This window comes from Microplitis demolitor, chromosome 1, assembly GCF_026212275.2.
Source record: "Microplitis demolitor isolate Queensland-Clemson2020A chromosome 1, iyMicDemo2.1a, whole genome shotgun sequence".
NCBI classification, from domain to species: Eukaryota; Metazoa; Arthropoda; class Insecta; order Hymenoptera; family Braconidae; genus Microplitis; species Microplitis demolitor.
The window spans coordinates 1627568-1643774 of NC_068545.1; the positions used below are offsets into that span (position 1 = coordinate 1627568).

Consider the following 16207-nt stretch of genomic DNA (forward strand, 5'->3'; position numbering starts at 1 on the left):
CTATGGACAGCTAAATAAGAGTAAAAAACTTATCAAATAAAAGTATAACTTGAGAGTTTAATACTTTTAAGAAGTATTAAATGAATATGAAGAACCAGAACAAGAACAAAAACAACTCCGCGTACAACAAGATTATGATGATTATAATATGTTGCTGCAATACTATAAATGGCTCAATTAATTTTCTGTGAATCAATAATAACAACGTATATACACAATCATAAATTCAGCGCAATCCACGTGTCTCAGTGCAAATATTCATCTCACAGCGGGCGTTACTTTATCGATGTCCGTTGATAATGCCGAGCTTAAGAGGACCACGACACGAAGAGGAACCAGACCAAGACCAAGACCAAGACCAAGACCAAGACGCTCAAGATGGAAGAGACGGTGAAGATCGAGAAGAAGAAGAAAAGATAGGTTATAGGTGAGCAGTCAACCACTTGCCGGTTTGTATCACGCGTAAAGATAACGTGGTGTTTTTTGATCGGGCCTCTCACCACACGACTACCCCCTGCTGGTTGACCTCATCACGGGGCTCTACTGGGGGTCCCCATGAGCCGCCATCAAGAAGATAGACTTTGAGAGCGAACCCAATCGGCTTTGTCTCAGCTCTCAGATCCTCCACTACCCACTGCCCACTCTCTGGCGCCCTGTCTCTTAAATACTCACTGGGACCAACTGTAACCGCGTATCCATCATTAGTCTTCGTCTCCAACCTTCAAGTGTCAGTTTTTAAATAATGTGAAGTTGGCCACGTGGCCTTTTTTTTATTTTTTGATATTCTTTATTTATAAATTTAACTTATAATGACTGAGACTAGACATGGAGACTGGACATCTGCTTGGATACGAGGCGGAGAGATTTCTCAAGCCGTTTGGGTTGATAAGCAAGTCCTCGTCTGGTGCTCGGGGGTTCACCTGGTCTTCTATGACGTTGAGAGTAACCGAGAGACCGTTTATTTGTGCTCAGAAGCCGATGGGGTTTGTTCTATCGCCGGAAAAGTTTCTCTTCAGCTACTGGCATTCGCCGAGAGATGCTCGAGGCCCAGAATACTTGTCTACAAATATCCAGAGATGAAGTTGTTGGCCAAGTGCCAAGAAGGTACAGAGCTTGCTTATCTATCAACTGCATTTGCTACTGATTATTTAGTATCTTTAACATCTTCCCCCACTTATTCGCTGGTCATCTGGGCCTGGAGAACTGGAGAAAAATTATACGAAACCGAAACTCCGATCTGGGACTTCAAGAGCCAGATAATACGAGTTTCTGAATCTCCATCGATTTCCATAGCCCAATTAGGAGACTCCGGGAAATTATTCGTGTGGAAACTGATATCTGGTTCAAAAATATTTATGACTGGAGAAGAAATAATCCTGCCCAGTGAAGCTACCCCAGTTTACCTTGACTGGTCACCAGATGCTGAGCTGGCAATTGTAGACAGACACGGACATGTCTACATCTCCAACAAAGAAGGGATAAATCGTGTCGTACTCTCCCAACACTGCGGAATTTGTTCAGTGTACGAAGTTCCCTCCATCTGCTGGTTCCAAGGCGGACTTATGCTCAAAACAACCTTCTGCCAAATGAGATTATACAAAAAAAATCAGCAGAACGTTTGGCAGCGGCAGCAGTACCTCAAGTCCAACTTGAAACCCCATATCCTTCTTCCCCACCCAGCTGACAGTCAAAAATTATTTTATTTCACCACCGAAGGCTATTTGATGCAATTGGATTTAAATGACAAAGAATTACTGACTCATGTAAAATTATACTACGGCAGAATTTATCAGTTCGTCGATTTGATTTATCCCTGGGGTCACCATGCGGCTCTCATTGACAATAATTGCCTATCAATCATAAGTTTAACAGACGGCAACGCAGTAAGTAGCCTTGCTTTGGAAATAAACGGCCTCGTTACTAATCTCAAGTCCCATGTAGATTTCCCGCTCGTAGCATTGACTTCTGACGCTGGAGAGCTTGCTCTCGTAGCTGTGCACATTCCCGATCATCCTTCTTTACTCTTTAAGTACAATCTGCAGAGACAGAGCCTAGACTTGATCAAATTTTCCGCCTGCGGAAGACACGTCGTGGCCGCTGAAGCCTCCGGCAACTGCTACTGCGTCTCCATCGGTGAGGATCCGTCAAGTGTCGCCTGTTTGAAAATAAATCAACGAGTCATAGACATCAATTGCTTTGCCGATAAGATCACTGGAGACATCAAAATAATTGCCCTGATCCTGACTTCCTCCCAAGCTGAGACAGGACACTGTCTGATGATCTACAGAGTCCCCGAAGGGTTCGAGGAATTAATTGAGCTACCAAAGTCCTACCAGGCTTTGAATTTTGTTGGCAACGAGTTGAAGCTGATAGCTACTCCCTATTTATCGCGAGAAATATATGTATTTAGGTTGGAAGGGTCCAGGCTGTGTTTAGTTGATTTTTTGGTGACGGAGCATCAGCTGAGACACTTAAAACTAGACGGCAATCGTTTTTGTGTAACTGCAGCTGGCTCTGATGGGATGATAACTATTTTTAGTGAACGAGATTATTCCAAGTATATTATTTTATTGTCACACCACAGAAAGGATCTGGGAGTGTCTAGAGCAATTTGTAGCGTCTCTGTGGACTCGGTAATTGCCTTAGGACGTGATGGTTCTCTGGTATGTTTAAAATCTCCCGTTACTTCGAGTTATAACACTAAAAATAATACAAATTTTGATGATTATTTTTCTTTGAATCCTGGGATATATCAACTGCTCTCGCGGGAGTGCCTAAAAATTCCTGTGGACAGTAATCAGACCTGGGAAGAGTGGAACAGTGAGCGGGAAAAATTAAAAGAGGAGCTGGAGTGCAGGAAAAAAAAAATGGAAATCAAGAGCGAGTTATTGGAACTGAAAAATAAAATCCAGAAGATGTTGGATAAGAATCAGAACTCCAAGGAAATAGAACGATTGCCTGTTGGCTTTTTTGATCTCGCGCGATTTCCAAGGGAACAAAAGATAAAGGCCGGTAAAGAAGAGCGCGAAGATCTGAGGCTGAAATTCAAATTTGAGTGCGATGCAATGGATAAAGTGTCCAAGTGGATTAAAATAAACTTTTGGGATCCACATAAAGTTAAACCCAAGTCAGTTTACTCGTTTAGTGACACTGTGATAACAAATTATCCGTCAATTGAGGACCCCGCGGACGAAGGAGTGCTTGAGTGGATTGATGGGCTCGAAGAAAGTGTAAAAATGAACGTTAATACCCGGATAAATAGTGTCGGCCGTGAATCAAAACACTATTCTCTTGTGAAAAGTACATACAAGAGTAGTAAAGATGAGAAATCAGTCATAGAGAGTCTGATGATTGATGACGACGAGCTAGAAGACCAAGAGTTGAGGCTCAGAGAAGAACGAGCCACTCAGGGGACAACGACCCACAGATTTATTCAGACTCACTTTCAGCATTCCCAGTTTGACAATTACTGTCTTGAGGAGTTTTCATTTGTCAATAAGTGTTTTCTGCAAGACATTCGGAGACTTGAAGATTATTTCAACGAAATGTTCGGGAAGATTTTCGATGACAAACGGAAAGAAGTCGCTAAGATCGAAGAACTGAAGAAGAAGTTGAAGTTCATCAGCACGGAAATGAAACTGGTGTTTGACAAAACGCTTTTGGTTGATGATTTTGAACACCAGTGGAGGGGAGAAGAAAATCCTGAGTCGGTCATTAGACTGAAAGTTGGACTCGACGAGGTTAGAAGTGAAGTCGGAATGGATGATGGTAAACAGGAGTATGTAAATGTTAATGCAGATGCAGAAGCTGAGAGAATCAGATTGAAGGAGTTGACTGATGAGTTTCGTGAGAAGACGATGGCGATGATGGACGGCGTTGATATGCGCTGGGAGGATCTTTTCATGAAGGAAATAACGCGACCTAGATGTATGGAAGTAAAGAGTCCTGAACAATATGACGTCCAAGATGTATTGACTGTTGAAAAATATGAAAAACAAGTTTTTGCATTGAATTTTCAGCGGGAAAAGTACCGCAGGATTCTGGAAAATGATTTTCAGAACACTGCTAAAAATTTGAAAGAGACAATAAGCGATTTCAATAAGCGCTGTCATGATTTTTTTGAAGTTAAAATCAAAATCGACGCGGCTATTGGCCAGATAAATTTACTTCGTTATCGCGGGTTTATTTCTTTTGCTAAAAAATTTGAAATGCGGTATGAGATTCAGAGAATTGAAAAATTAATTGGCAACAAAAAGGCGGCTATTGAAATTATTTTTGAAAACAATTCAGAGCTTCAAAAACTAATTTTCGAATTGAAGGACAAGAGGCGAATTATCGAAAATGAAGAAAAAAATTTTTTGGAAAAGGTGCGAAAGGAATTTATCGGAAAATATGGAAAATTAATTTTTGAAGCTATGAAAAAATATTTAAAGTCACAGTTTCCAGCACGGGCGAGTGCTAATGACTTACACGAGCTAGCAAAGTGTGTGAGAGGTGAGAAATTTGAATATTTATTTGAAGACGATTGCGTGGATTATTTAAAGAGGATTGAATTGATGGAAGAACCAGAAGATTTACCAGAATTTATTTCACCTGAGCATTGGAATTATTTTGTTGGATTTAAGAGGAAGAAAGTAGAAATAGAATTAAGGTTGCGTGCTAATTCAATTGAGATAAGTGAGATTGAGGTAGGTGTCAGTAATAATAAAATAAAAATACGTAGGCTGGAAGAAGACGTGGGCAAACTGGAGGATAAAGTGCGACGACTAACAGATAAACTGATAGAATTTGATTTAAATATTGAAATTCAATTAGTAATGGAAATGAGGCAAGTGGAGATTGATTTGTGTGCCAGCAGAGAAGACGCTAAAAATGCAGACCTAATTCCGCGTGAGCGAGTAGAGGAGGTCATTAAAAAAGTCATCACGGCCGCTGAATATAAATTAAAAATTTTGCAGAAGGTCACAAGTTTCAATCGCGGCCTAGTTATCAAGGAGTGGGAGCACAAAGTTCTGCGTATGAGGATGGATGACTTTTTCTCCGAGCTTCGGGATGTCAAGACCTTCGTTGTCACCAAAGACACGAGGGTGCTGCTGAGAAGGATGTTCGAGGGTTTGAAAGACGACAAAACTCCTCAGCAGCTTGCGAGGGAACTCGCGGCGATTAAAAATACTCATGACAAATTTTTAAAGCAAGCCTTGGCGAGGGTTCGAGAGATTGAAGCCAAAGTCCAGGCCGTGAGAAAAGACAATCAGCGACTGGATAAAAAAATCACGCACATGAATGCGGGTAAGTTGAGATTGGAATCGATGGCAAATTTGGAAAGCAAATCGCCGCCCGAAAAATTTCATGATCAGAGGGTCAAAATTTTGATGAAAAGGTCAAGATTGATAAGAAATATTTTACGAGAGTACTCAGAGCTAGTGGAGTTGAAGAATGAATACGAGGTTCAGTGTCAGAAAACAATTCCGTTCTTTAATTTGATAAATAAAAAATGATAATTAATTAATTAATAAAAAGTAAATTAATATTTACAGTTAAATAATAAATCTCAAGTGAGGAGTACGAGCATTGATGTTTTTTCTACATCTAGACATTAATTAATTAACCCAGTACAATTATTAATTGACTCTGCTGGTATTTTAGTATCAGTATCTAGCTCTTGTGCTTGATGAGATTGAGTTCAACGATCACAGCCGCACATTTAACCTTCCAATTTACTTTTTTTTTCGTGTGTACATCTGTTAACATGTACATTGGGTAATGTGTGCTGTTTATGTTTATTTAGTATATTTACGTAGCCAAAGTGCATCAGCGAGTAGCTGGATGCTCGGATTTTCTCGTAAAAGCCAAAGAAATAGTGTAACTTTTATTGGGCATAGAAATAGCGCTGCCGCAAAACCGTGCACTTCAATCAATGCAAATCAAATCGCAAAGCCGTGAATATATATGTATATATTTTTATAGAGGAAAAGCGTAGTCAAATCAGCCGCATAAAAGCTTCATGAATGTAAAAGACCGGTGAATACTAACCGCGTGAGAGCCAATCTGGTAATGCGTCGCAGTTGAATAGAATTTAAACACTCGAATATCCATCCTAGCTTCGGAATTCTATATACTATTTTATCTACATTTTATTCACAAAGATTTCGAGCATTTATTAGTTTATTTACAACGCTTATGAATTTTTTACTCTGGAAAATTATTTACAGTTCTATGGAGACCGAAATTTTTTGTTCCATTCAGATCGATTTTATTTTTTGTCTAGATCTGTAACAATTTGTGTGGACTGAAAAAAAACTTAAATTATCAAACTATAAAATTCAAAATTTTTTTTTCGAAAGAGATTTTAGAAATTTATGAGAAAAGAATTTTAATCCCAAAAAATATTCATGAGTCGGAGAATTTTTTTTCTGTTTGGTCAACACAGACCGAAACTGTCAAAAATTGTGATTTCGAAATTTTTATTAGAGATTTTGAGCCGAAATTTGGAAAAAATTGAATTTATGTTGATCTAATTTTGGATATCAATTATTATTGGGCTAGTTATGAGAATTAAGATATATGGAAGACAGATTAATATATAAATGAATATGTAAAAATAAATGTTGATATTTTTACTGAAAATTTTTTGAACTTAGCCGAGGCGACGAAGCAAAAAAGGGGTGAATTTTTATGACTGTCCGTGGATAAGATGACAGTAGAGAAACCTTAAAACTCGTTATTATCCCCGCGGGCAAGCGTTCAACTTTATATTTATATATATATATATATATATATATATATATATATATATATATATATATATATACTGTGCATGGTCTCGGGGCGCCTAAAGGTCCTTAAGCCCCGGAGCTATCTTTTTTCATCATTCTCTCCTCTACACCTTGTTCGTCTTGTTCTTGGTCATTTTGCGTCTCACATCAGCGACCCCTTGACGAGTTGCCGTACCAGAGTTGTATATATATAAATATATACGCTTAGGCCACTTTCGAGCCATAAAGAGACAAAGGAACATTCAACTCGCGGGCATGGAAGGCCGTAAACTCTCATTTTCGGAAAGTAAAAAAATTAAAGTACTTGCGCAGCACAAGCTGTCAGATATTTTATACGCCGCACTCACTGTATTGCGCACCATGATTTTGAATCGTTAAAAATTTAAAGACACTCGAATTGGAATTTATCCATGTATACTTACATATCAACATTGTCTTTAAAAATATAAAAACAAAAGTAATAACTTAAGCACTTGCAGTACTTTTAGGTTTTTTAGCCTTTAAAAATATCCATACTTGACCATGACACTTATCCTCGGTAAGCCGGACAGTGGGAGCATTACCGAGGGTCTGCGTACCAGAATTACGTATGCAGGGGCTGTGTAGACATGGATGTGTAGATATGTGTAGATATGTTGTCAAGAGAAACTTTAAATTCCCCATTGCCGAGGTTAAAAGGGATGAAACCGTCACCCTCGTTCCTTTTCGCGAGATTTCACAGAATACGTACCGATCCCGATGTTCATTGGCGCGAGTGATAAAGGCCTTTATGTATCTCAAGCTACAACACATGCTTCTTAGCCTGTCTCCTTTAACATCTCGTACTTAATGCCGCATGAAAATCATTTCCTATATCTGTCCATTATATTTCACTCGCATTATATTCAAATATTTTATCCAAAGACCAGAGGCCAAGAGCAGACCGTAAGACCCGAGACCGGGATTTTAATATTTTCTAAATAATTTATACCCGAAATTATATTTACTTGTTTTATTAAATTGATAAATTATTTTTGTCCATCGTTAACCAACACTCTCCGGCAAATGTATATATATATTTATATATTAACGGGTATAGAGCCCAGGTAAAGCTATTGAATTCATCGCTGGGTCTTCCTCTCGTTTACGATTACCGGACTAATCTCATTTTAATGATGGGTTGTTGGGTTTCGGGGCCGGGCGAATAATGAAGTGTCAAATCGCCCGCTGGTGGGCGTCGTCCTCATCGTTGTCATGCTTTTGCTTATACATTCGTCTCTATACTTCATGCATGTATATATATATATATAAAAACCACCACCACTACCAATAATAATAATGATAGAAATAAATATACATTTGGGGTTTTACTCCTCATAATATATTCCATCGGCGAATTTTTAATTAGCTGCGGGAGGATCTCATCGATCCCTAGTCCAAGTTCCACTATTATTACCATAATACGTCTTCGGCTACAATGCTTATTTTAATATTTTTTTTAAATGATAAATTAGCGCCGGCGTCTCGTGCTTTTGTCACAAGAATAAATTTTTTTTTTTTTTTTAAATTATTTTTAGTCTCGTTAGTGAAAAAGATAAATGTGTATTTATAAATTTTTAATTACAATTTATTAAGCAAATATTTGTTTTGCGTGAATTAAAAATGTGGAATGACGTAAAAAAAAAATTTCTATTTATGGGGGCGATTTAACGCAGCCTTCGGAAATTTTTCAAAATTTTTTTATTTTTATACGCGGAGAAATTATTTTAGTTTGAAATTCTATGGTGTCATAGTACAGCTGGGCCATGTTGAACACCTTAAGAAAATTGAAATAAACGCATGGAAAATTTACTGGGGCCATAGTAAAATTTCTATGGGTTTATTTCAACTTCCGTCACACTGTAAAAAATAAAAACTCCAAATCAAAGTGAAATAAAATCCAGAATTACTCCGCTGAAGAGACGAATTTCCAATTAACTCTATTCGGAGTAATTATTTGTGAAAACTCCAAAATTTCGGATGACGAAATGAATTGGGATTCAAATAAAATCCGCATTCCCCCGATTTTTTACAGTGCAGGTCCAACATGGTCCAGCTTCACTATGACACCATAGCATTTAAAACCAGAATATTTCTCCATATAAAATAAATGAATATTCGTTGTAGGTACAGAGATAATATACGAGGTCATTTACTAGAGCCATAGATACTGGATACGCTGAAAAGGATTAATTAATGTGTTCATGCTGCACGAATTAAAAATTTTGTAGTAGTACTAATCGAGTTGGTGGTAATGGCAAATCGTGGCTCACGAGTTGGATAGTTTTTCCGAATACCCGCACTAGGAGCTCGAGTCTTACTCTGAGTATTGGTCTTGGTCTTGGTCGGAGTCTGAGCCTACAAGACGTATAAACATAAATAAATAAAATGAAATAAAAAAAAGTATTTATAGACAGTAGAGTATAACGCGTTTGTACGTAACGCTTTAAAACGTAGAGTAGATTGGATGCGCATGGTGGGTACATCAAGACAGTGGATGCTTTAGAGAAGTGCGCTAGCGACTTGAGTCCATTTCTCGTGAAATCTCAGGTGCCATTAATTCAGATGGAGCTGACAGGTCACTCGGGTAGAACACCGTGGCCATTATAGATATTACATGCTCGAACAATTTCTTTCTTTATATTCATTTTTATTTTTTTTTTTAACTTAAACTTTTAACTTTTATTATTATTTTATTTCTCTTGTCTTGCTCTGCAGTGGATATTGCACGGGCAGAGTCAACATGTGAGAAGGAAAAAGAGGCAGGCCTCTTCTAAGTTATTGCCCGTATCGAATAATTATTATTGTTGTTTGCTTTGAGGATCTCGCGGGTCGCCGGGCTGCCCTCGCGGCTGCAATTTATTTCAAAATTTATTACCGATGACCGATAGAGGAAGCTGCGAGGAAAGAAGTATATAGTAGTTGTAATACTATATATCTATATATCTATATATATATATTTATTTATATATGTATGTATCCAATAGAGATCTCGCGACTCTATACCCGGCACTGGGCAGCATCATCCAGCAAATAATCATCAGAGGCGTTATGTTTTGCACGTGCAGGCGTTCATCATACGTGCATCTACTCAACGTATCGTCTGCAAGGTCAAAATTCACCATGAGTAAGTAATATATCGTTTAATGATACCTATATGCACTCTAATTTTTATTTTTCTTATCAAACTGACCTTAATAGTCAACGTTAATAAATAATTCAGATAATGGCGCGAGAATACCATGAGTGCTTTTTCAAACACTCTAAGCTATTAAAATATCTAAATTAATTTTAGTTATTTAATTAAACAGCTCAATCAATCAATTGATTAATTTACAAAAAATTCTGATTAATTGATTTTTGAAATTTTATTTATTATATGGGAAAAATTCTGTAGTTTTCTGAAATTTCCCATATGCTAGTAAAGTGAACCCGCACTAGACATTTACCAGTGAGTGTTTTTATAAATGAAAAGTGGGGTATGATTTTGAAGGAGCGATTCAGTGAATAAATTGAAGACAAGGTCTTGGTGTTTGAAGTGCGCAATAAATAAAAAATTAAATAATCGACAAGAATTACCTTATTTAATCGTGATGAAATTACTCATGCACCACGCATTCACATATGTATATATATATATATATATATTTATAGTAAGGGAGGCAGGGAGGGATTTGTAGCATCACCGAAAAATCCCGCGGTTCTCACGTTTGCGTGAGGTGATCTGGCACGCGGGAGGCAATGCCGCCTCATCTCTCTGGATCAAAATAATAATAAAAGAATTAAAAGTTTACGCTGTTACCCTGAGATCGGGGCAGAGCGCGAGAGAAGAAGAGTAGGCCGGGATGGTGTTTGTGGATGGGCCCGGCCCAAACGGCCCCCGACTACCTTAAACACAGGTCACGCAGACTGTGATGCGTCCGTGGTGCACTTTGCACGATATTTGCAGTGCCTTATATACTTTTGGTTATGCCTTATACTCGTCCACGCCAAGAGTTATCGTTAGAAGATTCCTCTGCGGAGAATAAGAGACCACTGCAGTACACAGTATATACCTTGCCCACTTGTCTTATTTTCTTCATTTATTTTTATTTCCAGACCTTTCTTTCGACTCCTCCTACCGTCGTTTCACTTTTTTATTTATTTATCTTTTACTTATTCGCGTCTTTTATTATTACACACAAAGCCTGGGATCCTTTAGGCTGTTTAGAATACGCGATACTTCTAAGCAGAACCACCTATACCGTAATCATGTGCGACTGACATCACCCAACAATGAGAGAGTCACTAATTGCCTATCGGCGTTAACGCGCCGTAACGATATGTAAGCCTACGAGCGGCTCTTTCTATCGCTCAAGATCCTCCTTCGTCGTTTATTCTTTCATAATAATCTATACTATATACAATATACTACATACCACATACATTTACTATCGTCATCTATTCCCCCGGGTATATGTGAACTTACAAATCGGTCAAGATAATAAATGTGCTAACAAGATCTTTATTTTAATCATATTTTTTAAAACATTTATTAAACTAAAAATTATTTATTTTTTAATTTTTTTTCAATGGCGGGAAATTTTGAATTTTTACTTTTAGAAAAAAATTTTAATTTCGCGGGATTTTATTTTTAAATTATAGATCTACGTTCTTATCAATCGATATTCAGATCCATAGATCTCGTTGTAAAAAATTTTCAGAGTGGACGCGGAGTTTATTTTGACGTCGAAACTCCGGATCGGAGTGGATGTTAACTTGAATAAAATTCGCATCAATTCAAAATGACTGCTAAAAAAAAAATTCCCGATTCACCTCCTATACGAAGTGAATTTTTTTTAAACTCCAGAACCAAGGGATTGAGTGAATTCGAATTCAAATTAAATCTCCCGGCTTTTTAATTTTTGGACTTGAAATTTTTTAGAATATTTATTAAGTAAAAATATTGTCAAAATTGTCATCAGAAAGTAATTAATTTTGAAATTAAATTATCGGCAATTGCGGATAATTTTTCATCCTCGTTTCTCTGTAATTATATTTTTATACAAAATAATATAGGAAATTTATATAAAAGTTATTTACTCGCTAAAAATAAAAAACAATTAACAAACTTTTTAATCAAGATTATTAGCCGTCATGTCGTTAATGCATGATTTAGCATGCATGATACAGCGATATATAAATTAAAAATTAATTTTTTTGAATCATTACTTATTTTCATAGCATTAAAATTAATTAACTCCGTAAAATTACATTAATAAAAAAAGGGTGTGAAATAAAAAAGGCAGATGTTTATCGGTCGTTTGATTTTAAGACATATCAAAAACGGGTCCATGGCACATATATAGACGGATTCACCTGCGGGTCCGACCTTCACTAGTACACCAGCCCCGCTCCTTTATTTTTTATTACCCTCTCTCATTCTTTCTCTTTCCCTCCTTGTTTCTTTCTTTTATTGGACACTTGTTTTCCTTAGCGCAATTGCCGTGGCCGTTGCTGTTACAATACAAGTAAACCCAGAGTCCCAAGTCTTGAGTCCCGAGTCGAGTCGTGGATTTCCTCAGGGCAAGGGGGGCAACAGCAGCCATTATGTAGTAGTAAATATCGTAACGACCAAGTCGCGGCTCACTTCTTACATTATATTAACGTAGCCTCTGCTCTCTACTCGCATCATATCGCTATACATATATATATATATATATATATATATATATATATATATATATATATATATATATATATATATATATATATATATATATATATATATATATATAGCAACAAACCAAACCCATTATATTACTACTACCATTGGCATCTCACAAACCGCACGAGTAATTATGTAATTGCCGAAGAATTACTTACCGCGGGCCGATCCCCTGGTCCATCATTCAGTGACATTCCGCGAGTTAAACTTTAACGGCTTTTTTATTTAGTATATAATCAACTTTCAATGCAAGAAAATTTTTTTCATACATATATATACAGAAAAAATAAATTCCTCGGTACAAGAAATTTTTTTTCACCGAAGAAAATTTTTATTTTCAATTCATAACATAAAAAATTTTTTGCGATTAGAAATGTTTTTTTCTGGGAATATATATTTTGAACTAAAAATAGTACACTCTAGTGGGGGTTGTGGATATTAAAATAGTTAGAGACGCCATCGGCAGTTGTCTCTAGTTCTCTTCTTGTTCTTCATACCGATTTTTATTTTTTATCTCTATAGTTTTTATTGCTTTATATTTTTATTTTTGTTTACATCTTTGGTCAAGTGAAGAAGAGTATTGAAGCTGGAGAATTTAAAACTCGAGCATTTACGGGAGGCCATGAGGTTTATTTCCTCTCCTTTCGCTTTCTGCTGGCTGTTGTTGTTGTTGTTGTTGTTGATGATGTTCACTGGGTTTTATATAGGTGTACTTTTCCAATTTTGCCACATAAGACAAGGACGAAAGAGGATGATGATCGTTTTATGACCAAGGAAATATAAGGCGAGGATCTATTATTTTATTTTTCCTTCAGCTTTTGCTTTCGCTTTTATTTTCGTTCGTGTGTGAGAGAAATTCCCGAGGCTGTGGTTCTTTTGTGCTAGACTTCGTGTGACTCAAAAATTACAGGGACATTAAATTTTTGCCAGCAGTAAAATATTTTAGTTTTTTTTTCAAAAACTGTGGTTCATTTTTTTATTAAAATTTATAGCAGAAGTGGAAGTGAAAGAAGAAATAGAAGTATTAGATGGAAATGGATTAAAGATGGACGATAAGAAATGATTGTGTCAGGTATATAAATTCATGGGCGATGTTTTAAACCGATTGAAGGTTCAATTTGTAGTCGATGATGATAGCGAGGGAATAAAATTAAATCAAGCATTTAATCTCTCGACCTTTGACGTAAGAAATCTTGATGCGGTTCTCGAAATGAAACTGCTTTATTTTTATTTAGTCCTTGGGCATTTGTAATACCGAGGAAACTTTCGGACTAGAGGAGACTTTGAATCCGAAGGACTCGAGGTAGAAACAGGTGCCGGAATTGTCTAGAACTCAATTGTCGAAATAGCTTGTCTTTGCTTCCCTTTGTCTCGATGATTGCTACGAGTCTTCGAAATAGGGCAGGTGTCATCATGTTTTTTAAGCAGAGCGATGTGTCTGTGAGCCAGCGTGTGTTGAGAAATAAAATCGAATACCAATAGCCGAATAGTCATCGACGCGGATCCTTGCGTGTCTGTTTACGGGTGACGGGGCGTGTTTGTCGTGGTTCGGTCGCAGCCAAAATTCGCCCTTGAAAAGTTGTCACGTCCGCTTATTTGGTTTCGGCGAATTACTATTGACTACTGAACAACGAAATCCTAAATAACAACAAAGAGATAAATATAATGTAATAACAACCACTTGCTTTGTCCTCTTATTTTTTGTGTAATCTATTGTGTCCTCTTGTCGCTACACCTGACGTCACCGGAAAACCTCAAAAATCAAAATTTGTTTGTTGCTAAATCCTTTTTTACTTGAAATTTGATTTTTTAAAATAATATTTGACAGCAAATATTAATTAATTTTTTTTCAAATTGATCAAAAATTAAAATTTTTGTTTTTTTTTTTTTTTTTTCAAAATTCTATAAGAATTAAATTGATTAAAATTTTTTTATGACGTAAATTTTTGAATTAATTTTTCAAGTGTATTTATATCGTTACAAAAAAATTTAATTAAACGTATTCGAAATCTTAAACGTTAGCGTGATTTAAACCCAGCATATTTCGCGTTTTATACAAAACAGTGATTGGTCTCTTGTATGAGGGCGTGTACCGACACGGTATAATAATCAGATAGTCATATCAGCGTGACGGTCGTGCAGGTAATTAGAGTGATAGGCAACCGTAAAACAGTACCAGCTCAACAGAAGCAACAACCAAAGTATCCTAAAAACATTCGCTAGATGAAGCTGAAGATAAAACAGATGTAAAAAGTCGATAACAATCAGAGTGTAGGTCGGTGGCGCCGAATCCTCGAATTTTAAGTTGTTTTGTTTCGGAGTTCTGGCAACCGGATGTGCGACATGTGTGCGATGTCAAAATTGCCGTAAGATGTTTATCGTTTAGACCTCTGAGGACTAACATCAGATACCGAGCCGATATTCACGCTTATACAGATCAACGATTGGACGAATTAAGTGCCCAAGTCATTTTATTTTTCACCAGCTCTATTATTACTAGCAGCCCTCAGGCGACCATTTTGTACCAGTTGCAATTGTGTGTTACTTATAATTATTCAATTATACTATTGCTCAGTCCGTAAAGTATTATATCTAATACTTACATAAGAAAATTTTTCAAATTCAAAATTTTATTTGCCTAAAAAAAAAAAAATTATTAATACACTCAAAAAAACGAATTTTTTGGCGCGAAAAAATTTTACTCCCCTCAATAAAATTTTTATTTTAATAAATTTTTTGAGTTATGAATTAAAAAAAAAAATTTTTCTTGGAGCAAGAAATTTTTCTACTCCTTATAAATTTTTTTTTTTCTGTGTAATTAAAATAAAATGAATTTCCTTCGAAAATAAATTTATGACTTAAACAGGTTGGCTTTAATTATATCTGGGCATTTAAAATTTAAGTCAATAAATATATTGCCAAGTGCCGTGAATGAGATTATACCCGAGTTTTAAGATGCTCCATTAACCCTTATCGCGTGACAGTAAGATTTTATGGACTGGATACTCCGAAGCCCTTATACCCGTGTGTGAAAAATAATATTTAAAAAAACTCCAGCACTTTGTTTATGTTGTTAGCCATTAGTTGTTTATCCAAACGGATATCGATGTCGATGCGATTTCTGCCGCCGATGCTGAAGGCAGAGTCTAGGGTCAGGTACGTGCAACTCAGTAAGTCTACCTCAGCACCGCGAATTCAGCATTAAATTTACCCAGACTTATTGCAGACTCGTGTCTCGATGCGTGATGTACTTTTATAGCCCACGTATTCTTTATAGCTCGGACACGCCTCCCCCGTCATTAGGCCCTTCTAATTTTCAACCAACTGACGCGCCTTACACACATTCTCATTCCCTCCGTCCACAAGGACAGTGACAAAAAAAAATCTTGCCCACATAATGTCATTAATTTTTTAATTTAAAATTTTTAATACACAAAATCACCTTCAAATTTTATTTTAAAATCTTCAGGATTTATTACCCGCCATTAGCTTCCCTGGCAAATTAACTCGGGTCAATAGTAAAATATAAATATTTGTCATCACATAAAAAAAATGGCCCAGTAATTTAAAATAATTATTTTTCCCGCTCCCACGCTACCACCTGCTGTTTTAAAATAAAAGTAAAAGCAAAAATGTGCACTAGCGTTATGTATTTTAAGAGCGGTAATAAACAACAATTTAAAAACATAAATAATTGCAACTATCG

The 16207-nt window shown here is 36.5% G+C and overlaps 1 protein-coding gene across 1 annotated transcript; it reads left to right on the top strand.

The window, feature by feature from the left end:
* The first annotated feature begins 299 nt into the window (after positions 1 to 299).
* On the top strand, positions 300 to 13564 carry LOC103570211 (cilia- and flagella-associated protein 43-like). The gene is made up of 3 exons (XM_008547868.2): positions 300 to 427; positions 824 to 5289; positions 13494 to 13564. The coding sequence occupies exons 1-3, from the start codon at positions 300 to 302 to the stop codon at positions 13562 to 13564; spliced, it is 4665 nt and encodes a 1554-aa protein (XP_008546090.2).
* Positions 13565 to 16207: the final 2643 nt, after the last annotated feature.